This window comes from Rutilus rutilus (genome assembly GCF_951802725.1).
Source record: "Rutilus rutilus genome assembly, chromosome: 12".
Classification (NCBI taxonomy): Eukaryota; Metazoa; Chordata; class Actinopteri; order Cypriniformes; family Leuciscidae; genus Rutilus; species Rutilus rutilus.
Window position 1 is genome coordinate 4,787,721 of NC_140217.1, and position 24,041 is coordinate 4,811,761.

General features: G+C 36.1%; 2 protein-coding genes across 3 annotated transcripts in view; one reads left to right on the top strand and one right to left on the bottom strand.

The window, feature by feature from the left end:
* Positions 1–114: 114 nt before the first annotated feature.
* On the bottom strand, positions 115–5,226 carry unc50 (unc-50 homolog (C. elegans)). Of its 2 annotated transcripts, none has more exons than XM_084424977.1 (6): positions 5,082–5,226; positions 3,629–3,906; positions 3,431–3,551; positions 1,225–1,361; positions 1,033–1,140; positions 115–573 (listed from the first exon to the last, which is right to left on the bottom strand). In XM_084424977.1, exons 2-6 carry the CDS (start codon positions 3,900–3,902, stop codon positions 437–439), a joined length of 777 nt encoding a protein of 258 aa, XP_084281103.1. In that variant the 5' UTR covers positions 3,903–3,906; positions 5,082–5,226; the 3' UTR covers positions 115–436. The 2 variants fall into 2 exon arrangements, with proteins under 2 accessions (XP_084281103.1, XP_084281104.1); XM_084424978.1 differs by having other exon boundaries at positions 3,629–3,903; positions 5,082–5,213.
* A 15,099-nt stretch (positions 5,227–20,325) lies between these two features.
* sema5bb (sema domain, seven thrombospondin repeats (type 1 and type 1-like), transmembrane domain (TM) and short cytoplasmic domain, (semaphorin) 5Bb) overlaps positions 20,326–24,041 on the top strand; it is a 66,170-nt gene continuing 62,454 nt past the window's right edge. Inside the window, exon 1 of the mRNA XM_084426990.1 lies at positions 20,326–20,436. The gene's annotated coding sequence lies outside the window, so the exon portion shown is untranslated. The remainder of the gene's footprint in view (positions 20,437–24,041) is intronic.

Here is a 24,041-nt window from a genome sequence, read left to right on the forward strand (position 1 = left end):
ATATTAATTATGACCATATATGCAGCTACAAAGGGAAAATAGGGAAAATATATTTGATTCACACATTTACATTTCATGCATTAGATGGCAATATTTGAATAAACTACAAATCCGTTTCTTTAAAAATATTTTTATTGTACACATTCTCACAAGTAAAAAGTGCAGCATCCAAGCAGACATATTATGCACTTTTCCCCATGTTCGCATTTTCAAAACCACATCACAACATTAAATGAGGGTTGAGTATCAAATTAAGGAGAAAAAAAAAAAAAATGGTATGACACCATAAACAAGTGAAACTCTTTTCCTCTACAACCAAACATGATATTTACAGATAATACAAAATTTCAAAAAGTCCCAAGAGCGACACCAAACTTTCCACCCATCTTTAAGAGCACAAGTGCACTGCAATGTCCTTCATGCGTTCTGGCGTCCTCTACTGGACCCTCTGCTTATAAAACCAGCAGAGACCTTTAGTGAAGTTCCAGCCAAGTGAAATGGAGAGAACATACAGGAGTCCGAGCAAAGCAAAGGGATACAGAAGCACCACAGTGTTCTTTAAGAACGGGAGTGCTAAAGAAACAAGAAGACAAAATTAGACAATGTTCAGAGAATTTATGGATGGTAAAACCTAGGGATGCAGCGATATCATTTTTTTTGGCCCATACGATAACTGATAATTATTTATATTTGAAAGCTGATAACCGAAATATAAATCCAAATTTTTATATAATTTATTAAAACGTCTGATTACAATTTTATGTAGCCTATATGATAGACAAGCACTGCACATGTTGCACTTTACTGTATTTTCCTTTTTTGAAGTGATTCAAATAAAATTTCAAGCAATTCAAAACCATCATGGCGAAGAGTGCGCATCTGAAGTGTCTCAGCTGAAGGAAATAATCCGTTATTTATCGGCTTCAAGATATCTTATCCGACCGATAACGATAACATTAAAACTGATCACCGATCAGTTGCCGATATATCGTGCATCCCTAATAAAAATACACTAGCTATCACAATACTTACCATTGTAGCCCAGGAATGTGATGTAAATATAGTAACCGATTGCAATAAGCCACAAGGTGTTTCCCACAAAATAACCCAGGAACCAGTCTGAACTCGTAACAACAACATCTGTCAAGAGAGCAAGAGGTGTTCACAAAGTCTATAACTGAAAACAGTACAGCTCATTACACATTTATACACTTATTTACTTACAGTTGATGAAGAATAGCTGTAAAAAGTGCAGAATGACCAGAAGAGGGTAGAAAGCATTTAGATGGACGTCAAACGCGTAGCCCCACTCCACATCATAATCTCTGCTCGGTTTCATCAGATATTTATTCGTAACAAACCTAGAGAAGAAAAGACAGGGATTAAACCTCTTCATGATATTTTCTAGTAAAATTATGCTGATTTATTATATCATTCTTCAAAGTACTTGATTCTGATTGGTCAGTTACGACAAACATTATAGCTTAATAATAACCACTAAACTGCACATTCAGGCAAACCCAGGAAACTGATTTCCTAATTATAATCACATATAAATTAAGTAAGATCAATATTTCATGTCCATTTATTAATTTGGTAAGAAATCATGTATTAAGCAGGATGATGTCCAGTCAGGAGGACCATCAGCTTTGTGCAGTGTTATATTAGTATTATTTATACAGTATTATAGTATTTATTAACATTTCGAATTGGCTTTTATGTGCTTTTGGCATTTTCATTAGTTATTTTTTTAGATTTCTATTAATCTTTCATTTATTTTTATGCAAGGTTTAGTAATTTTAGTTCTTCAACTTCATTTTTCAGTCAGTTGCCAAGGCAACATTTTACTTTAAAAAAAATTTTTTATCCAATAAAATGTTTTTTTTCATCCAGTATTTATTTCATTCGAACTTTAAAAAAAATGATTAATAATAGTTCTAGTTTCAGTTAATGGGTCCTAACCGTGCTGTCTGGGTTTATTTCATGAAAACCTGTAAAACTATTACATTTCTTTTTACAAATAAAATGGAGAATACACTTCATTTTAAAAATTAACAATAAAAAAAAAAAAGACAAAAACTCCAGAAACTGGATCAATACCATACGAGCAAGTTCAACATTAAAGTCGAGTGAAATGGCTTCTGGAATTTATTTTTTTTGCTTGCTATCGGTATCACTGGTACTGCCTTTCAGTGGCTAACTTCATATCTCTCAGACAGGCAACCATTTATTTGCATTAATAAACACAAATCTTGCTCTGTCACTGTTTCCCGTGGTGTACCTCAAGGATCCGTTCTTGGTCCACTTCTATTTCTAATCTATATGCTTCCTTCTTGGTCAGATCACACAACATCATGGTCTTAATTTCCATAATTATGCAGATAATACTCAAATCTATTTTACTGTTCAACCCAAATCTGTTTTTCCTCCCTCTTCCATCACTTCCAGCCTACAAGAGCTCAAAGTATGGATGGCTCAAAACTTCTTAATAGCAGAATTTCTGTTTTGTCAGCATTCAGTTTTAAGCCCTAAATCCCTCGTCAATGACTTCTCCATTCATATTGACGGAGTTATAGTTTATTCATCACCCAAAATGCGCAATTTGATTCTAGATTATGCTTTGAATCCCTGATCAGCCAGCTTGTTAAATCCTGTTTTTTTCCACCTTCGCAACATTGTCCGTATACGACGTTCGCTAGATCTCAAAGATGCCGAAACTGTTATCGATGCTTTTATAACCTCGCTTCTAGACTATCGTAACTCTTTGTTTTCTGGCCTACCCACTAGTTCAAAACTCAGTTGCTCGTACAAAAATTGTGTATCGCATTCAGTTCAAAATACTTGTCCTAGTTTTTAAGGCCTGCCATGGTTTAGTACCTTCATATTACAGAATTAATACACCCGTACGTTCCTGCCCGTACTTTTAGATTGAGTACTGAGAGTTTTGCTTGTATTATCCAAGTTCAAACTATCTACTGTTGGTGGTAGGGTGATCATTATTTATTATTATTATTAGGAAGGGACTTGATTTTGTCCTTGGGAATTGATTGTGATTGTAGGAAGTTTCAAGTTTTCAGTCAGCAGTGGAGGATGTTTAGTCCCACCTTCTGCCGAGACACACGTCATGAAGAGAACAGATGACGTTTTCAAGAGGGAGGGGAGGTTAGGTTTTTAATTAAAGATTACCAGGGCATAAAAATAATGATGTACACAGATAAACATTTATAATAAACACTGCAACATTATCTAAAAAAATAAGAACTGTCAATTTAGATTTTTATGGTGACTTTAAGGACATGATTACAGCTGTGATCCTCACTCAAAACTGCAGTAGGCTGACTTTAAGGACATCACTCACATTTTTGTCAGCATGCAAACCTGTGTGTGTGTGTGTGTGTGTGTGTGTGTGTGTGTGTGTGTGTCACCTTACCACATGAGTGTGGATATGAGCAATCCAACCCCGATGCAGTCGATGAAAACGACCCAGAGCAACAGCTTCAACGTCTCCACAAAACCCATGTCTAGAACCAGACCAAAGCCCACCGTCGACACTACAGAGATAACTTTAGTTAGCGAATGAAGGTTTCATTTCCGAAGCCTGTCACATGTATCAATGGCAAGTGCTCACCACACAGCCAGATGCTGAGCAGCACCAGGAACGCAGGGTCGTCCCGGGCCCACTGGTCTTTAGTTTGCTTGCGGTAGTGGAAGTTGCGGTACACTTTCTGCGGTGATGTGAACAGATAGAGCATCTGCCATATGGCGAACTCAAAGTCCATCTGTCTGAAATGCAGGAGTCTCCTCAGGTACTTGTAGCGCTTGGCTCCGGCCGTGTGCCGCGCCGCATCCCGCTCGCTGAGGCTGCCGTTTCGCTGGATCTGCGGGGAGCTCGTCGGCAACATACTGCTGGGATGAGATGGAAATTTGGTTATGACAAAAAACACAACATGCAAATTATTGGTTGTATATTAGACATACAGTACCAGTTAAAAGTTTGGAAACATTACTAGTTTTAAAGTTTTTGAAAGAAGTCTCTTATGCTCATCAAGAATATTGTGAAATATTATTACTATTTAAAATAATCGTTTTCTGTTTGAATATACTTTAAAATACAATTTATTCCTGTGATCAAAGCTGACTTTTCTGCATCATTACTCCAGTCTTCAGTGTCACATGATCCTTCAGAAATCATTAATATGCTGATTTATTATAAATGTTGGAAACAGTTGTGCTGCTTAGTTTTTTTTTTTTTAATAACCGGTTATACTTTTTTTTCAGGATTCTTTATTGAATAAAAAGGTTTAAAAAAAAGAAAAGCATTTATTTAAAAAATAAATATTTTGTAACAATATACGCTACCGTTTGGGGTCAGTCATTTTTTCTTTCTTTTTTTGAAAGAAATTAATTATTTTATTTAGCAAGGACGTATTAAATTGATAAAAAAGTGATAGTAAAGATATATATTGTTAGAAAATATTTCTATTTCAAAAACATCATGTTTCCAAACTTTTGACTGGTCCAGATATAATATACAAATCTTGTGAATCTCATTAGGACTAAATTATGTGACTGGGTCATTATCAACAATTATGGCTTAGTATGTTTAGGCAAATAACAAGTCAAACTCAATTACAATTTCATTATAGTACATAGACTGTACAGTAGATCTGTCAGTCTCTGAAAACTTCTAGAAAACTAAGATATAATCTATTGGTCAAGCGTAATAATCAATCAGCTCGTTAGTTCTTGTGCTTCCTATAGAAATATGACCTGCTATGTAAACATGCAGAGCTGAATCTGATCCTAGATCAGTCATATCACTCTTACTTGCTTTACACAGACAATCTGGCCTTGGATGACAACCGACAGCAATGATACAGTAACTAACCTGCTAGTCTAAAAGTAGACGGTTTATTAAGCATAAACAATGGAAACCCAAAGCTAACAGTGTGTGTGTGAGTGTGTGATAATGATGATGATGATGATGCTACCTGGGCCTCGGCTCGATCCTACATAATAACCTGGTAAAGCAGTTAGCTACAATGTCGCTCCTTCTCAGTGTGTAAAACCATGACACTCACCTGCTCGACAGCAGTATCAGCAACTATTAAAGCAAATCTCTTATTAATCAATGTGTAAAACAATGAAGCAACTGTGACATGTCAACTTCCTGCCTTGTCCGAACACGTAGCAGCGCAACCTATACAGTGACGCCACTTCCGGTTTCAATGCTTTCTGGGAAATGTAGTGTTGGGATAGAGAGCACAGTTTCTTGAGATTACGGCCATTTCTGTAGTATCTAGAGACCTCTATCATTTTAAATAATATATAATTTTAGACTATTCATAAAGATGAAAATCATATGTATTACTTTTCTTTTATCACAACATCAGAGTTATGTGGATTTTAAACAATTTATCTCATTAGGATATATTACAATCTCTAATCAAATTGTTTACACAGAATATTGTTTTAACTGTTAATCACTTATAGGATTTTCCTACTTACAATCATTATTCCTTTTTAATATTTCTTTATTTTAATGTTTTTTTTTTTGGGTGGGAAAACAACAGCAAAAACAAGCAAGAAAAAAATGAATCAATCCTTCATGAGCGATGACTAACTTTGGAATTGTATTTGTATCCTGTATTTTTTTTCTTTCCATTTGGTTATAATCATGTACAACAAGTGACTGAGCATTTCTGAAATATGCAATGACATAATATTTTATCGATATGTTTCTATAAATGACAACACAAGTGGTATAAGTGGTATTTCGATCAACTGTAATGCCTAAACCAAATTGATTATGTGAAACTGCTTTTAGCAGAAAAAAATATTATATTTCGTAATACATATTTTGCATATTTTATATTAGGCTATATTATTTATATTTTATAATTAGGCTACTTTAGTCGTTGTATTCCCTTTTTATTGGAACCCTTTCCACTTATTTTTTTGTTTTTAATTGGTTATTTTATTTTTTAATGTTTTTATATTCTGAAAATACACTGCAGGCTTCGATAATTGCATAACACAATTCAATTGTGAAGATACATTTTTTTTTTTTTATAATTCTGTTTGCTGGTACAATACTGTTTAGAAACGACAGATGGCGCTAATGTTTAAGTCTTTCTTTCTTTCTTTCTTTCTTTCTTTCTTTCACAGTGATATCACTTTTTCACCCATTATGTTCCATAACTTTTAAATGGCCAAAAAGGCAAAAATGGCTTTTGCAAATAATAAATAATCCTAAAAAAATATAAATAATCCTAATACTGTAGAACAGTGTGTTTTCTCCTGCAAATGCACAGCGTATTATATCTGTGCTCTATTTTAAGTCTATGTCTCTAAAACTAAAAGTAAACTTTTAAAAGCAGTGAGCGAAGAATAGTTTTTATTTTTACCTGCAGATTTCTTGCAGGTCATTGGAGCGATGTGTCCATCAGGTGCTCCTGCTCCTCTTTCACGGGCGTTTAAAAGCACAGCTTGCGGTTTGGCTCATATTTATTTAATAACCACCTACCACCTCATCATTCTTTTATCTCTGCATTCTGTTTTCCTTCATTACGACCCTCAGATACTCCTGTGGTGGATTGTAAAACACTTTGCACATCACTTGAAGAGAACAAGTGAACAGAAACAAGTTTCATTCATGCCATTTTAAGGTTGTGGAACGCTGACAGTTTTGCTGGAGGGCATGTCATCATAAGGAATAAAATATTTATTCAGTCTTTCCATATGGCAAAAACAAACATTCTTTTCAAAAAACATTTGAAACAAATAAGACTATAGGATAGACACCACAATGTGTTGAAAATGTGCTACAAATGTTGAAAATATAGTATATAACATTAAAAATACTTTCTATTAAATCCATCTATTAAAATACTTTTATATAAAAACATATTTTACATACATAACACACTCACACACACACACACACACTCAGGTTTTACTATCCTTGTGGGGACATTTGGTTCCCACAATGTAATATAAATCAAACGCACACACACACACACACACACACACACACACACACACACACACACACACAAACACACACACACACACACACACACACACACACACACACACACACACACACACACACACACACACACACACACACACACACACACACACACACACACACAAAATGTCCCCACAAGGACAAGGATTTCGGCTATTGTCATTTTTGTGGGGACATTTTGCCCCCATAATGTAGGGTTTACCTGGACCACACACACACACACACACACACACACACACACACACACACACACACACACACACACACGCACGCACGCACGCACGCACGCACGCACGCACACACACACACACACACACACACACACACACACACACACACACTCTCTCACACACACACAAATGTTCACTGGTAAAAAAACAAACAACAACAACCATTTGGAACCTTTTATTTCACACTTATTGTTTTGTTTCCTTTGGTTCTTTTGGTCCAGACCAAAAACCTAAATGATAAATTTAGTCCTGGTTCACTTAGCACTTAGTACTTGTGTTTTAATCGAACCAAACCTGCCACGTGTGAACACTCTAAGAGTGCATTTGACTTGTGTATAGGCTACATGTAATTTAAAGATCAGTTGTATATGCATGAGGGGACGTTTATTTATATTATTACCCACCGAAAGCATCAAACTGATTACGTTCATAAGCTCAGCCAAAATGAGGGTGTAGTTTGTTTTGGTGAGCTTAACATGCTTTCAAATACTTCAGAGCAAAGCAGCTCTGTGAAATGACAAGTGATGAATGGGCGCATAAATAGAGAAGGATTTCCTCAGAGAGCAATGAAAATGAAAGAGTTTCAAGTGCAGAATGATGTAGAGTCTCACTTCTCCTGATGCTGTTTGCTTTGCTAATGAAGAGCAAACCTCTTAGATTAATTGAGCTGTTTTAAAGGGTTAGTTCACCCAAAAATGAAAATTCTGTCAGTAATTATTCACCCTCATGTTGTTCCAACCCCGTAAGACTTTCGTTCATCTTCGGAACACAAATTAAGATATTTTAAGATATAAATTAAAGGAGAACTCAGGTCAGTTTTAACATTGAGCTCATTTTTTTGTACATTTGGAGTGCTGTCAGTACAGAGAACAACGACAAAAATCGGTGTTGCCTACACCGTGTTATCCTCTTTTTAAAATTTGCACCCTGTTGACTTCAATGGGGCAAGTTTTAAACCTGCTTTTAGGCTCTTAACATCCTTGATGTGTCATTACAAGTGCACAGGTCATGTGAGTGATTCCTTCGGGGTGAACGCGGGTGAATCTGACTGCAGTAGATGTGAAAGATATGAATAAAAATGATGTTTATTCAGCCAGCGCACATACCTGTATTTACTTCCTGTTTTCGGTCGAAGTCCACATTAGTCGATTGTCGAGTTCACACGCATAGGTTTAGTACCTATGATCACGCGCGTGAACTCGACAATCGACTAATGTGGACACAATTTTCCTCTGTGCTTCTGGGTTGTACGTCAGACCGTAGGCTCGCTATTGGACGACGCTGGTCATGTGTGTGATGCTGGCCAATAGTGAGCCTACGTTCTGACGTACAACCCAGAAGCGCTGCGCTGTTAAACTACGTGAACTCACTCAGGCCCACACAGAGGAAAATTAATAGTTGAATAAAGTCGTTATTTTATTTATTTATTTTTGCGCACATGAAGTATTCTCGTCGCTTGATAAACTTATGGTTGAGCCACTGTAGTCACTTGGACTATTTTAACGATGTCTTTACTAACTTTCCTGGGCTGCTAAAAAATGCTGGGTTGTTTTAACCCAATGTTGGGTCAAATATGACCTAACCCAACGTTGGGTTAAAAAATGCAGTTTAAAAATGGACAAATTGCATTTTGGACAAAATCAAAAATGGACAAAAATGCAATTAAAAAATGGACAAATTGCATTGGTTACATTAAAAATGTAACCCAACGGCTGGGTTTGTCCATTTTTAAATTGCATTTTTAACCCAACGTTGGGTTAGTCCATATTTGACCCAACATTGGGTTAAAACAACCCAGCATTTTTTAGAGTGAGATATCGATTACCTAGAAGCCTATGGAGGAGTGAGCCAGCTCTCAGATTTCATCAAAAATATCTTAATTTGTGTCCCGAAGATGAACGAAAGTCTTACGGGGTTGGAACAACACGAGGGTGAATAATTACTGACAGAATTTTCATTTTTGGGTGAACTAACCCTTTAATATGTTACAAATGACATTCGTTCTTGGCTAAACAACGCTGTATTAAAACCACACCTGAAAATATGAAAATAAAACAGAACAAGTTCTACTAAAGTTTTTCTAAATGTTGCTTAATTAAATGTAATTCTTGAACAGGAATCTAACGCAAGGCAGTGAAGAATGACTTCATTCTCACAGAGACACGTGAAGATCATCAACAAGGCAGTTAGTTTAGCTTGTGCTAAATTTACAGCACATTTAAACTCCAGGAATATAAATGAAAAGGCAGTGTTATTCCTTTCAGGCCCTCATGCCTTTTGAAATCATGTGATGGTTTAGCAAATCACAAAAAAACATGCCATTAACATGACATGAGTCTTCCAGCTCCTGAAATCTGGAGTTGAGGGGGTTCACTGCTCCTGTGACTGTGATATTAATGTCAACACATGTTAAGAGCCTGTTTGATCACACAAATCCAGTCGCCTTTCATAGTATTAGGTGACTAAAGGAAAGAGAGGTGAAGATTAACCTGTTTTGCTCTTGTTTAATTCCCATGTCGACAGCAATGTTATGTCCCTTCACAGCGGCATGACTCGAGTTATGATTCACATCGCATAAAACAGCTCTCTTTTGACTTTTGACTACAGCTTTGTTTCTCACAAGGGTCAGAGACTGATGTGGGACAGGCTAGAGAAAATCAACAAAATATATATTTATATTCAAAAGGGTTCAGACATCTACTAAATGTCATAACATTATGTTACACTGTAAAATTGAATTAGTTGGGCTTACTTTAAAAAAGCATGCAAACCGATTGCCTTAAAAAAAAAAAAAGTAAAGTGAAATAGGAATAGTATGTGGTACTGACAAATGCTTATAGTTCACTTAGACAAGAGTTCAAGTAACTAAAAAAGAACTGTAGAGAGTACTTGATAATTTACTTTAAATAAAATATAATTGTTACCATTGTTGTGTTTTGCAGGCTGAATGTTGAAGTCTGTGTGACTCAAGTATGATCAATTGCAAGATTGTCACAAATATAGAGGGATTATATAAACCCAATTAAAAGTTTCACAGGGTGTTTAGGACATAAGTGTTAGCAACAAAATTATAAAAGATCATTAATTGACATGAAATATAGTTATGTTATACATCATTCATTCATATATATATATAATATATAAATAATATCATATATACATTACCAGTCAAAAGTTTGGAAACATGACTATTTTTAATGTTTTTGAAAGAAGTCTCTTATGCTCATCAAGCCTGCAGTTAAAAAAAAGTGAAATATTATAAAAAAAAATTAAATGAAATTAATAAAAAATTATGAAATATTACTACAATTTAAAATAATGGTTCTCTTTTTTAATATATATTAAAATGTAATTTATTTTTGTGATGCAAAGCTGAATTTTCATCAGCAAGTACTCCAGTCTTTGGTGTCTTATGATCCTTCAGAAATCATTCTAATATGCTGATTTATGATCAATGATGGAAACAGTTGTGCTGTTTAATATATTTTTTTGGAATACTTTTTTCAGGATTCATTGATGAGTAAAACGTTAACAGCATTTATTCATAAAAACAGCATTTATTCAAAATAAAAACATTTCTAACAATATAAATCGTTACCATCACCTTTTATCAATTTAACGCATCCTTGTTGAATTAAAGTACTAATTTCTTTAAAAAAAAAAATAGTTATTGTTCCCAAACTTTTGAACGGTAGTGTATATTGTTACAAAAGATTTCTATTCTAAATAAATACAGTTCTTTTTAACTTTTTATTCATCAAATAATCCTGAAAAAAGTATCTCAGGTTATAAAAAAAATATTAAGCAGCACAACTGTTTCCAACATTGATCATAAATCATCATATTAGAATGATTTCTGAAGGATCATAAGACACCAAAGACTGGAGTACTTGCTGATGAAAATTCAGCTTTGCATCACAAAAATAAATTACATTTGAAAGTATATTAAAAAAAGAGAACCATTATTTAAAATTGTAATAATATTTCATAATATTTCTGTTTTTTTTTTTTTTTTTTTTTACTGCAGGCTTGATGAGCATAAGAGACTTCTTTCAAAAACATTAAAAATAGTAATGTTTCCAAACTTTTGACTGGTACTGTATATATATAAAATCTCTTCCTTTGAAACCGAATAACTGATTACTTGTTGCAATCGTTGCATCAATGGGAAGAGAATTACAATAGTATAAATGAAGTTCCAAGTGCCCAACCGACGGGAACACTAATCGCCATAATGGTGACTAAAACATTTTAGGAAAATCAACGTCAATTTATGAAGTCAGCTTATGTGATGTTCTCTCAAATTTTTCAGTTGTATTACATTTTCAACATTCAAGATGACTTTGGGAAATGAGTGAATGCAAACAGAGAAAAATAATAGCAGAAGTGATTTTCCCCGCCTCAAAAGCCACACTCAAACCAATCAATTAATCTTAACTTGGGTTTTCTTAGTAAACAAAGCATAGATTACTAGATTTTTACAATTAAGGTAAGACATTAAGTAAAGTTAACTAAAAAGTGTTAGTTAGAATCACTCTTGGATTTTACAGTGTATTATTTTATTTTTAAATGTTTTATCACGTTGTTAGCATGTCTTACCAACTGCTGCTAACATGTTGCAAGCATGTTTTATCACTTTGCTAGCATGTTTTAACACATTGCTAGTGTTGTTAGCATGATTTAACACATTGCTAGCTTGATTTAGCATGTTACTACTATGTTTTAGCCCATTGCTATGAATTAGCATATTTATACTATGTTTTAAGTTAACTCATTGCTAGCAAGTCCTAGGCTAGGTGCTAGGTTTGCCAGTGATAGATACTTGGTGGATGAAGCTTAAAGGTACAATATGTAAGAATTTTGCATTAAAATATCCCAAAATCTCAAGGCCAGTGTTATATATTTTGTTAAGTTGATTACTTACAATATCCCAAATGTTTCCAACTATTTTTAAATCACGAGAAAACTGCGATTTTAACCAAGGAAACTGGGCGTTAGAGCAGGGGGGAGCTGGGAGTCGCCAGTCAATTGCGTCATATCCGCGTTACCCTCGGTTTCCGCTCGTACTGTGTGGAGTCCTGGACAAATGCGGAAGTTGTAGTTGTAGCGTCTATCAAGCAACAAACGTTAGCTTGTTTCGTGCAGTCGTTATGGAACATAATTATTCTTTACCGATTGCAGCTGGTTCTGTCGACAAAGCATGCTTAATTTGATATTTTCCAAATGTAGCATTCAGTAATAGTTATGTTTATGCAAGGAAAGTATTATTGCTTTAGATTTGTGTTTAGTTTATTGACATTGTTTATCACGTCTGGTGTTTATGGCCATGTAAATAAATATAGCATGTGTTATACATAAAGATTAATCAGTATTTTGGCAAATGATGTGGGTATGTTCGAATGTACTTTTACGACAATTGTTTAGAACACGTGAAACTGCGCAGCGTTATCACAACAATGAATTCGACATACAGTAACATCTATGATAACCAATTTAGTATTAAACCTTACTTTTCTTGCTGTTAATTCATTTTAATGAAATAAAAGTGTGATAAGGTTCACGAGTCAGGAAGGAAGAAGACAGGGGTCGGCGTGACTGGGACTCGTACTTTATTAAAATAAAACAAAACAAATAAAAGTCGTGCACAACGTGCATTCACCGTGGCAACCGCGACGGCACAAAACAGTTCAAAAATGAGAGCTCGGATCCACCGGTTTTCTTTCTCTGCGTCCAATTTTCTCTCCAGTCTCTCGTACGAGTCCTCTGTCCCTCTCTCGTTCCAGCACCACGCCAATAATACTGCAATAAGACACAGGTGTTCGTCATTTGCACTTGACCTACTTACTCTCTCAGCGCTCGTCTCGTTTCTCTCTCTCCCGTTACAGACCGCGCTGAACCACGCCCCCCTCGCCACAAAAAGCATGTCATTAAACGCAACTTTTATCAAAATAGAACTTAGCCTCATCCATGAACATGATTTTTCGATTCCCGTCTGACTGATTTACATCCACGGTGGAGTTGAAAACAACAGTTCCCATCATTCCACGCTCCTTCACATCGTCATCAAGCTACGCCGTTGTTGTTGTTTGGAATGTAGCGCCCTCTAGCGGCAGAAAATGTTGCATATTGTACCTTTAAATAGACTACTCTTCAAAGGTCTATGGGATTTTTCTAAGATTTGATTGTCCGTTTAACGAAAAACTTAAGTCCGATCAGTTTACCTGAGTCAGAACAGTCTGAGGGTCTGACCCGAATTTGGTGTTGTAGCTTTAAAGCTCTATAGGAGATATTGATTAAATTTAAACAGGATTTCAGTATGCTTTGTCAAGCCAACATAACTATCCCTTTAAAAATGGCTCAGCTTTTGCATGCCATACCATCAGCTTATTTATATTTTCATGACATTCCTCTTTTTATTTTCATCAGAATTACTTTCTGAATTGCTGACAGGCTCAGAACATTGACATTAGTTATGAAAATGAATAACAGAATATTTAGTTGTAATGGCTCACTAATCATTTTGTCCACCCAGATCCAGAGGGAAGTTTGATGGATAATTCACTATTTGACTGAAAAGGAATGATCAATATGTAAACACTAAGAGACTGCTCAACATTGCTTGTGTTAATCACAGACTGTACAGCCTGGCCTGAGAATTACCCAGCAAACTCTTCCAAGTAGGCCTATGAGACTAGAGTTATTTGAGTTGGCCGTGGACTTCTGGCCTCCTGAAACACTGCCGGATTGACTTTGGCTAGTTAGTTACACACACAACCTATAGATATAAGTTGTTTCAGACATTGTGACAAGTTATATTTACAGTCATGTGAAAAAAATAAGTACATCCCATGGCTTTTTTGACATATTTTGACAAGCAAACTTTCAATCCTCTTTGAAACAGTGCCTTTCAAAAAAGATGCTACACTCTATCAAATGACATTTTGTAGTAATTTCACAATAATACAAAAAAAGTGATTAGAACGTGGAACTGGTTTTATTTAAACCTTTGATATCTAGTGAATGGTGTTCCTTTTACTATTGATGTGTGTGTTGTCATTATACCACAATCTAAAGAGTTCTGCAAGGCCTTCAGACCAAAAAGACTGTGGATGCCTATGAGTCTAGCAAGGGATTTATAAAGATCTCCAAATTATTTTGAAACACAACATTCCACTGTGAGGCAAATAATCAACAAGATTTCAAACGACTGCCAATTTGTTCAGAACTGGCCGTCCCAGCGAATTCAGCCCAAGAGGAGAGTCAAGAGTCAGCTAAAAGAAGTCTCCATGAACCCCAAAATTTCATCACGGATCTGCCATAAGTGTCAACATCTACAATCAGAAAGAGATGACCTGCATGGGAGGCATGCCAGGAAAAAGCCTTTGCTACTTGGCATGTTTGGTTGGATTAAAACGAACCCTGGTGCGATTGCTCTTGAATAAGTGTGAACGCTGCCATCCGAACCCTAGTGCACACCAAACAAGAGGATCAAAGCTGAATTTTCAGCATCATTACTCCAGTCTTCAGTGTCACACAAGCTTTTAGAAATCATTCTAATATCCTGATTTGCTCAAGAAACATTTCTGATTATTATCAGTGTTGAAAACAGTTGTGCTGCCTAATATTTTCGCGGAAACTGTGATAAATGTTTTTTTTTCAGGATACTTTGATGTAACTAGAAAGTTCAAAAGAAGTTTGTCTTTACGGTCAAGTTTGATCACTTCCTTGATGAATAAAAGTATTAATTTATTTTAAAAACTAATTCAGAGAGGTAGTGTAACTGTGGCAAAAGGAATCGATAGGTGTGTTTGACTTGAAGTGGTGCTATCAAACCAATTGGTGTATGTGCAGAATATGGAGCTGTCTACTCTCTATATCAGGGGTGCCCAATCCTGCTCCTGCCGATCGACTGTCCTGCACAGTTCATCTCCAACCCTAATCAAACACACCTGAAGCAACCAATTAAGGTCTTTAGGATCACTTGAAAATGAAAGGCAGGTGTGTTTGATGAGGGTTGGAGATGAACTGTGCAAGACAGTCGATCGGCAGGAGCAGGATTGGGCACCCCTGCTCTATATAAATCACTATATAAATGAACTAAATTAATAACTTTTTTACAACAAAAATTATCCATCACTGAACTTACTTAAGCTGACCTATGATGCTATTTTCTTCTAGATCTGCTATACAGCAGAAACAAACTTTGTTGCATTTTCCTAGCCTGGAAATCCATACCAAAGATTAATGGTCTGGCATCGACTAATGAAAATCGGCCAGCTCGAGGGGCGGCACCAAGCATGCATTTGAAAATCTCACTGCACGCAATTGGATAACAATACGACCAATCACAACAACGAGCCCCATACGCTTAGCTACCAGCGGAGCTAACTGGTCGATTAGACTCTTGCCGTATCCGGTCGGCAAAACAGCAAAAACGCCCTTCTTGCAAAGGAACGATTCGAGCGCCGTCTTCTGTTCCTGTTTTAGATAAAAAGCCAAATCAAACTCGTTCATTGTAGCGGCCAAAGCCGTTTCAAACAACTGGTGTTCATCCATAGCCATCTTGCAATGTTTACTAATGACTTCGACGTCACAGTGCTGTCGTACTCTGTTTAGCTCGCCTCTGGCCCGCCTTTATCAGATAACCTGATGTGATTGGTGCAGCTCAGATACAAGGGCATATTTAATGAGCATCATTACTCGACACCAGAGTAACTCGCTGAGCAAATTCAACTTGTGCTCTCGTGAGAACTCTGGATTTCCAGGGTATCGTTTTGCTGTTATCACTGTAAAGCTGCTTTGAAACAATCTGTATTGTAAAAAGTGACTTGACTCTCTAATCGCTCTTGCGCTACTTTGACGTCACACACCGATCGGTCTGTGCAGCGCCGCTTCAAGTCGAACACACCTAATAGCATTTAAAGTGATGGTGAGCTGAAAAAAATCCTAATTTACTTACTCTCATGTATTGCGTCCATGAAACACAGGAATACACAGAATATTCAAGCTGTGTTTTTTCATGCAATGAAAATAAAATATATTAGTGAACAAGACCTGCCAGGCTAAAAAAAAACCTCGAAAAAGCATTAACACAAAAGTCCAAAATCTAAGCTCCTCTCAAATATGATAGTGCTTATGCATATTCAAAACTCAGCGCCTCAAGTTCACCCAGAAAAAGCTTCATCCATTGAATGACTACTTATGAAGGCTAATTGCAAGGCACTGGCTGAATCATGTGACAATGAACTTTCATAAATCTCCATGTATTTCATAAGGTTAGAGAACAGTGGTGAACTCCTGCCGAATACATTCAGAGGACTAACGCTCGATCTTTCGTGCTCATGTAATATTAATGCCATGTAAGTGCAGAGGAGGAGAGAATGATACAGTAAGTGCTGACCTCCTAATGACGCCTCTGTGCGTCCTACTTCTGCATACTGTCAGATCTAAACACCAACACATCTCAGCACAACCATTTAATCAAAAACATCCCTGGAGAGGGATCAAAAAAACAATTACAATCATATTTAGGAGCTTCAGTCCAAGAAATGATGAAGGAGGGGGCAGGGAAGATGAATTGCATCATTTCTCTTTAGAGAGATTCTCGTACAGAGAGTTTGTGTGTATGGGATGGTGAGATCATGATATTCACACTGACTCCTATAAATTATATATATTTTTTTCTTTTCTACTGGCAGTGTCACACGCTCATACGCCTCTGCCACTCATAAACATATTCCGGCTCCAATCCATCTGTGCAGTATTTCAATATGACATCTCTCTTTGGCTCTCGCCGTCAGCTCTGATTAAAGAGGCTAATCACTTCAACACTGAAAATAGAAGGGCATCAGTGCTGTGTGTGGGTGCAAAGACGGACATCCTATAATAATCATCCATCAGAATTTCTCAGCAAACGGATATCTGTGCCTGTATGTGTGAATACTCTTAGATCTCCATTGACTATACATCAGTGGTTCTCAATCAGTGGGTTGCAATCGGAAAATGGGTCACAGGTCTGGCAAATGCTCAAAATATAACAAACCATATAGTCAAAAGCTAATGTTTGTATAGCAAAAAAATTGGGTTAAAGGGATGGTTCGGAGTAATTTCAACCTAGGGTCCTTTGCGCCATGACCTCGAGCCAAACTCGAGCTTTTTTTCCCTTGGTTGAACATTATTAAAGTTAGAGCTTATTTTGAGATATCAGCCAAATGGCTTAGTGCAGGCGCTAATGGATCCAAGGTTGTATCTCGTAAATTACCCCACTAATAATGCCCAGAATGGTACCAAACGTCTACAGTAGTACAAATAGGTTTTGTACTCATAAAACGAGGCATTGGGAAGTTTGTAAGTACATCAGGAGTTTATTTAAATAACACTTGCCGGATGTCGAGGTCACTTCAGTAATTTGGGAAAAGCTAGCAAGGTAAAAAACATTCTGTGTGTGTTGACAGGTTTGTGCACCCCAGTTTAACTATAATGTTACTCGTCAATATGGCGGTAACGAACTTTACCGTGTCTACACACACACAGTTTTATACATGCTCAAAAAACCAACACATGATCATCAATCAATCAGATATCAAAGATGAGCTTCAAAGCAACTTCAGATCTGTGATGAATTGTAGATAAAATAATGTAAAGACAAGCTCTGGATGTCGACCGTCCTTTGATAGACTGTTCGTACAGAGATCTGTTTTTAATTCTGAAGGCTGAGTTTATTCTCACCCCAGCATGTGGTTTCCAGGTGTTTAAGTAAACTTCATCATTCTAGGATTTACTGCAGAAATGTGAGCTTCAATACACCTGTGGAAGCCTGACAGCTCAATCTGTAACGTTCACTAGCATTGATGCGTACTAATACTTCTCATTTCAAATTGACATAAATGCTTGCACTTATAGTGACGAATAGTTGCTGATTTCTAATCTCCATTTTCTCAGATCTCAGTAGAGTCAACCTGTCAGTCATTGCAATACAGTCTCGTGTGCAAATGCAAATATCTTTTTTGTAATAACTGACATATCTCTGGTGATTGGCAGATTTTTGTTGTACTGTATTCTATGTTACAGCATGTTTTTGCCTGAGGGCATCACTTCCGATAAATGCATTGCACATGATTTCTGAGAGAGTACTATGAAACACATATCTGTAGGCCTATACTTATACCTTCTCTCCGCAGCACTCATTGCCAGAATTTTTGTTCATGTAATCCTTTAAAAGCATCTGATTACACTGTAAAAAGAGCCTTGAAGACTTTCCAGTTGGCAAATTCCCTGTAATAGTGTTTGAACCCCACTATACCTGCCTCAGTTCCTGTGCCAAATACCACATTATCCAACCTCACATGATCTCTCAGCCTTTGAACCTGCTCATTCTTTGTCAAAGCTTTTTTTCTTTTTATCACTGAATGGTGATATATGTTTTTTATTTAGGATTAATATTGCCTGTCAATGTGAATTAATAATATGGACATGCATTTTTATGTTCAACATTTAAGGTTAAATTTATATGTTTCATCAACTTTTGGCTCTTGGGTTAGTGTAGCGTATGTACTTTTCTAATATGGAGACAACAGTGTCAGTGAAGAGCAGACTTGAGATGAAGACATTTGAGACAATTATGAGAAATGGGAGATATCAAGAATTCAAAGTAAAATCAAGATAAAATATTAATTAGTCAATAAAGTAATAAAAGTGTGTTTTAAAAGTACACTATGTCAATTTGTAAAGTAGCCTATATAAAGTAACAAAATTTAAATAATTAGTCAATACATCATCAAACCTTCTTCCAAAACATGTTTTTTCTCTTACCCCTATTCACTAGGTAAGCCTATTATAACTAAGTATTTATATTTCAGACCAGTCGGGATGGGCTTTTCGGGAAATTGCGTACCAAGCAACATCACTCTCCCATGCGTGTCTCGACATATCCGTAAACACAGAAAAGTTTGACGCATTTATGGTGTGAGAGTGGCAGAGGTTAGTTCTGTCACAATGAGCTAGAAAGATGAAGCCGCTTGAGATCCTGTCCATTTAAACCAACTGGTTATATCTCCAGTGAATTAATAAAATATTGCACTTACATGCTCGGATGACATTTTGGGATTTCCTTGTGTGCCGCAAAAGATAATCATCTGCGAAGTCACGCAAAACCGAAGCACAACCAAAACAATGTTCTTCCGCAAAATGCAGGCAGTTTTTTTTTTTTTTTTTTTTTTTTTTTACTGCTAGAGGGCCAAAATGCATAGTGTACCTTTAAGAGAGTTAACTTTCTTAAAGGGATAGCTCACCCAAAAATGAAAATTCTGTCATCAACCCTCAAAGTTGTTGTTGTTGTACAAACTGAATTTCTTTCTTCTGCTGAACACAAAAGAAGATATTTTGAGGAATATGGATAACCAAAGAGTTGATGGGGCCCATTGACTTACATAGTATGAAAAAACAATTCTATGGAAGTCAAGGGGGCTCATCAACTGTTATTGGTTACCAACATTCTTCAAAATATCTTCTTTTGTGTTCAGCATAAGAAAGAAACTCATACAGGTTTGGAAAAACTGTAGGGTGAGTAAATGATGACAGAATTTTCATTTTTTGTGAACTAGAGTTTATTTTCAACAGGGACAAGTGCTGAAGAAATGCCCATATGAATGGTTCACCAGGTTGTTAAATTTTTAAATAATCTTTTAGTTAAATTACAAACATTACAATGATAGTCAGTTTCACAAATCACAATAATGTCATTTATAATAATTATACAACAATTTATTTGTAATTAAATAGTTTAAGATAAATTATAGCCTGAGGGCACTTTTATTTGTATCCTGACAGGGGTGAATTTAGTTTTCTGTCCCAGAGGCGAATTTAGTTATAATTGTTTGTTATTTATGTAAATAAGCCGAACCGTAGCCATAGGGATGCTTCGAAGCAACGCCAGCAAAAAAATATATTAATATTCATGAGAACACCTTCCTAATAGGCAAGTTACGGCGCAATAGCAGCACGACCTAATTAATATTCATGAGCCAGGCGGTAGCATCAGTAGTTGGTTCGTCCCGTCCCGGTGTGAGGCGGTGCTGTCGGCGGAGAGCACACAGATGCCTTGCCTTCACACTCACACACTCTTCTGAACATCACACACACCAAAACTACGCCTGGATTCACCTGACTGGAGAGGTAAGATCATTGCTGTGGGTTTCCTTACAGTCAATGTGCAGAATGTGGCAATGTTTACGAGCAGACCCGCGTATTAAAGATAACTTGCGCTCGTAACTGAGTTTGAGAAAAAGTTGTTTCAGGAGATTGTTCTCCTTGATGTGTTATAATTTTTTTCATTGTTTTGAAAACGTGGTTGCCTGTGTCTTTGTCTGTTTTAAATCTGTTTATTCACGTTACAATTAGCTAATAACACTGATTGATTGAAGATCAAGATGTAATTGTTGCGGTGTAAATAGTAATGTAAGTCCAGGTCACTAGAGGGCGATAGCGAGTCAACAGTTATTATAATTCTAAGCATTGTATTGGATTGATCTCCTGTCATGATTTATAATTAGTCTGCATTTGTTATGCTTATGTTTAATTTATCCTTAATAAACGTTGTACCCTGCATATAAATTATTTGTATTCTTAATTAAGTTTTGAAGTATTATGTAGGTGGCTTTTGGATGGTTTGAATTGGAGACCTTTTATAATGGCAATCAGTAATTCACCATGGCATGACTTGCACACTGAAAATTTAGTTTTATCAGTATGTCTAGACATGAACGGGCATTTTTTTTATCTTGCCAGCATAAGCTGGTTTTAGTTTAGGTGATGCAGAGTTCCAGCATCACACTTTCATTTTCATACATCTGGACAAACCACCCTCATATTTTCATTAATAACAGCATAACCTCTGGCCTTGTCATAATTACCTCTGCATGTGATTTCTCCCCTGGCCCTCTTCAGCTCGTACTGAAGTTATTTGTTATAGTGCATTCCATCATGCTTAAGAAACCTTATGAAATGTCTTGAGGAGCACATTTTACTTTCCTTTCTTCTTGTGTTTACTATTCAAACGAGAATTTGGAGCCTTTAGTTTTTGTTATGGCCATTTCATAGGGTTTTTTATTGGACAGTTTGTACTGTATATGTTCCCATACAGACAAAAAATATGATTCTTCAATAATTACGACCTGTTTTCCCAGAAGAGAAAGACTGTAAATTTCAAACGCATTAATTTGCTAAACGGTGTAAATAAATTTCACCGATAAGTCTCACATAGCAAAAAATATACAAATGAGATTGTTGACTTACAGTAAGAGGATAGAGCTATAAATTAATGTGATTATAGCAGCTCAGATTTTTGTTATCTTGGAAAATTTGAGCATATTTTGAGACATTTTTGAGATCTCTTCTGAAACGCTAATAAAGACACGTGATATTCATGCACTCTTTTTTTCTCAGGCAGGAGGAGACTTCATTGAAACTCTATTTTTTTCTCTCTCTCTATTTAATCTCATTGCTGTGTAGGAGAAAGAACGGGTAATAAAGAGATTTGTGATTTTGAATGAATAAAATCCGACTGAACAAAACACACCATCACATCATGTGTGTAAAACTTAGCTATTAGACAATGCTTTTCATATGCTAATCAGCGGCTGTGGTTTAAAATGAATATATGTGTGCATCTCACTAGTAATCAGATGTAATCTGGGTTAGTACAGGGGTTACCCAGATAAAGAAAACCCCAGTTACCATGTTCCCCGATGGCCGTGAGCACCATTCCAGCTGTTATCAAACATTTAGAGCTGCATTTTAAAAGTCTGTTACATGAATTATTGCTGCGGCAAGAACAAAATCATGAATGTTTCATGCTGGGATGAATGAACAGAACTGACCCAATAGTCAAGCTATCGAATGATGACAACAAACCTAAATTTACCCGCTTTAAATGTCTTAAGAAATGTTCATGGTTGGTTTTTGATGCATTTACTTAATGCAATTAATATTTAATGTTTTAATTCTAAACAAATATTTTTAAATTGATGTTAAATCATCACCCCATTCCTGGCCTTATTGTGAACAATTCATCAGTGCATATATTATATTCCAGATTTCTGAAGGAAAAAATTCAGTCCAACATTTCTCTTATTGAGTATCACTAGGAAATATGTCACATAACGGAAACAAAATAGGTAAAACTAGGCGGGTAAAATTTGTGAACAAATTTAGATTTTGGCTTGAGAAAGTCTATAGCCTGAAAGTTTGAAGTAGCTTTAAGTGTGAAATAGTTTGAAAGTTTAGATAGATTAGAAATACTAGATGTATAGATGGATTGATTGATTATTTGATGGATGGATGGATGGATAGATGGATTGATTGATTGATTGATTTATTGATTATTTGATTGATGGATGGATGGTTGGATTGATTGATTATTTGATTGATGGATGGATGGATGGTTGGATTGATTGATTATTTGATTGATGGATGGATGGATGGTTGGATGGAAAGATGGATGGATTGATTGATTTATTGATTATTTGATTGATGGATGGATGGTTGGATTGATTGATTATTTGATTGATGGATGGATGGATGGTTGGATGGAAAGATGGATGGATTGATTGATTGATTGATTATTTGATTGATGGATGGATGGTTAGATTGATTGATTATTTGATTGATGGATGGATGGTTGGATTGATTGATTATTTGATTGATGGATGGATGATTGGTTGGATGGAAAGATGGATGGATTGATTGATTGATTGATTATTTGGTTGATGGATGGATGGTTGGTTGGATGGAAAGATGGATGGATTGATTGATTATTTGGTTGATGGATGGATGGATGGATGGTTGGTTGGATGGAAAGATGGATGGATGGAAAGATGGATGGATGGATTGATTGATTGATTGATTGATTGATTATTTGATTGATGGATGGATGGTTGGTTGGATGGAAAGATGGATGGATTATTAGAAATATTAGATAGAATGGAAGCTTACATAAGTTTAAAGGGATTCAATAACACAGGTGGTTGCTGCTACTAAGCAATAGTGCTAGTGACGCTTTTGCCTTAATGAAACAATAGTTCCACAACTTGTTTCATTAAAGGTACAATATGTAAGAATTTTGTATCAAAATATCCAAAAACCACTTGCACAGTGTTATATATTTCTTTCAATTGTGTACTTGCATTATCCTAAATGTTTCCAATCATTTGTAAATTCAGAGAAATTCACAATTTTAAATGGTGCCCGTCCCTTTTCACTTGTCGCCTGTCGATGACGTAATATCCGCGTAATCCCTGGTTTCCGCTTGTACTGCTATAGTAACCATGGCGACAGATGTGGGCAACTGCGTTGCGTCTATAGCGGCACGCTCACGCTGTTGTTGTTTTGTTCAAACATTATGGATCATGGCAAGCAGACTTTGGGACAAAAGGAGAACTAAAACGAGGATCAATATCCGCATGGCGTTTTCGAGATGGCAAGAGCTTCGCGGCGAACTTTGACTTGACAGAGACGCTGCTCTTGCATGTACTTTATTAGACAGGTGAGCAAATGTACATATAACAAATCAATGTTATATAGCCTAGCTCAACATGATGAAATGTTAGAATATGATCAGTATGTTATTCTAATGTTGATCTGGCTTACTTCTAGTCTCATACAGCCAGCAAACTAACACATAGAATAACATTAGACCTTTCAACACACTCAAATGCAGTTTAGTGTGATAGTGTAACGTTAGACCAAGTGACACAGCGCTGCGTTACCTCACAAGTTTAATT

Bases quoted from the DNA above. Each gene is read 5' to 3' on its own strand.
- unc50 (XM_084424977.1), bottom strand. From the start codon at position 3,902: ATGTTGCCGACGAGCTCCCCGCAGATCCAGCGAAACGGCAGCCTCAGC. The intron at 3,552-3,628 runs GTGAGCACTTGC...TTATCTCTGTAG, and splicing joins GCTCAGCATCTGGCTGTGTG to TGTCGACGGTGGGCTTTGGT. The intron at 1,141-1,224 runs GTAAGTAAATAA...CTCTCTTGACAG, and splicing joins ACAGCTATTCTTCATCAACT to ATGTTGTTGTTACGAGTTCA.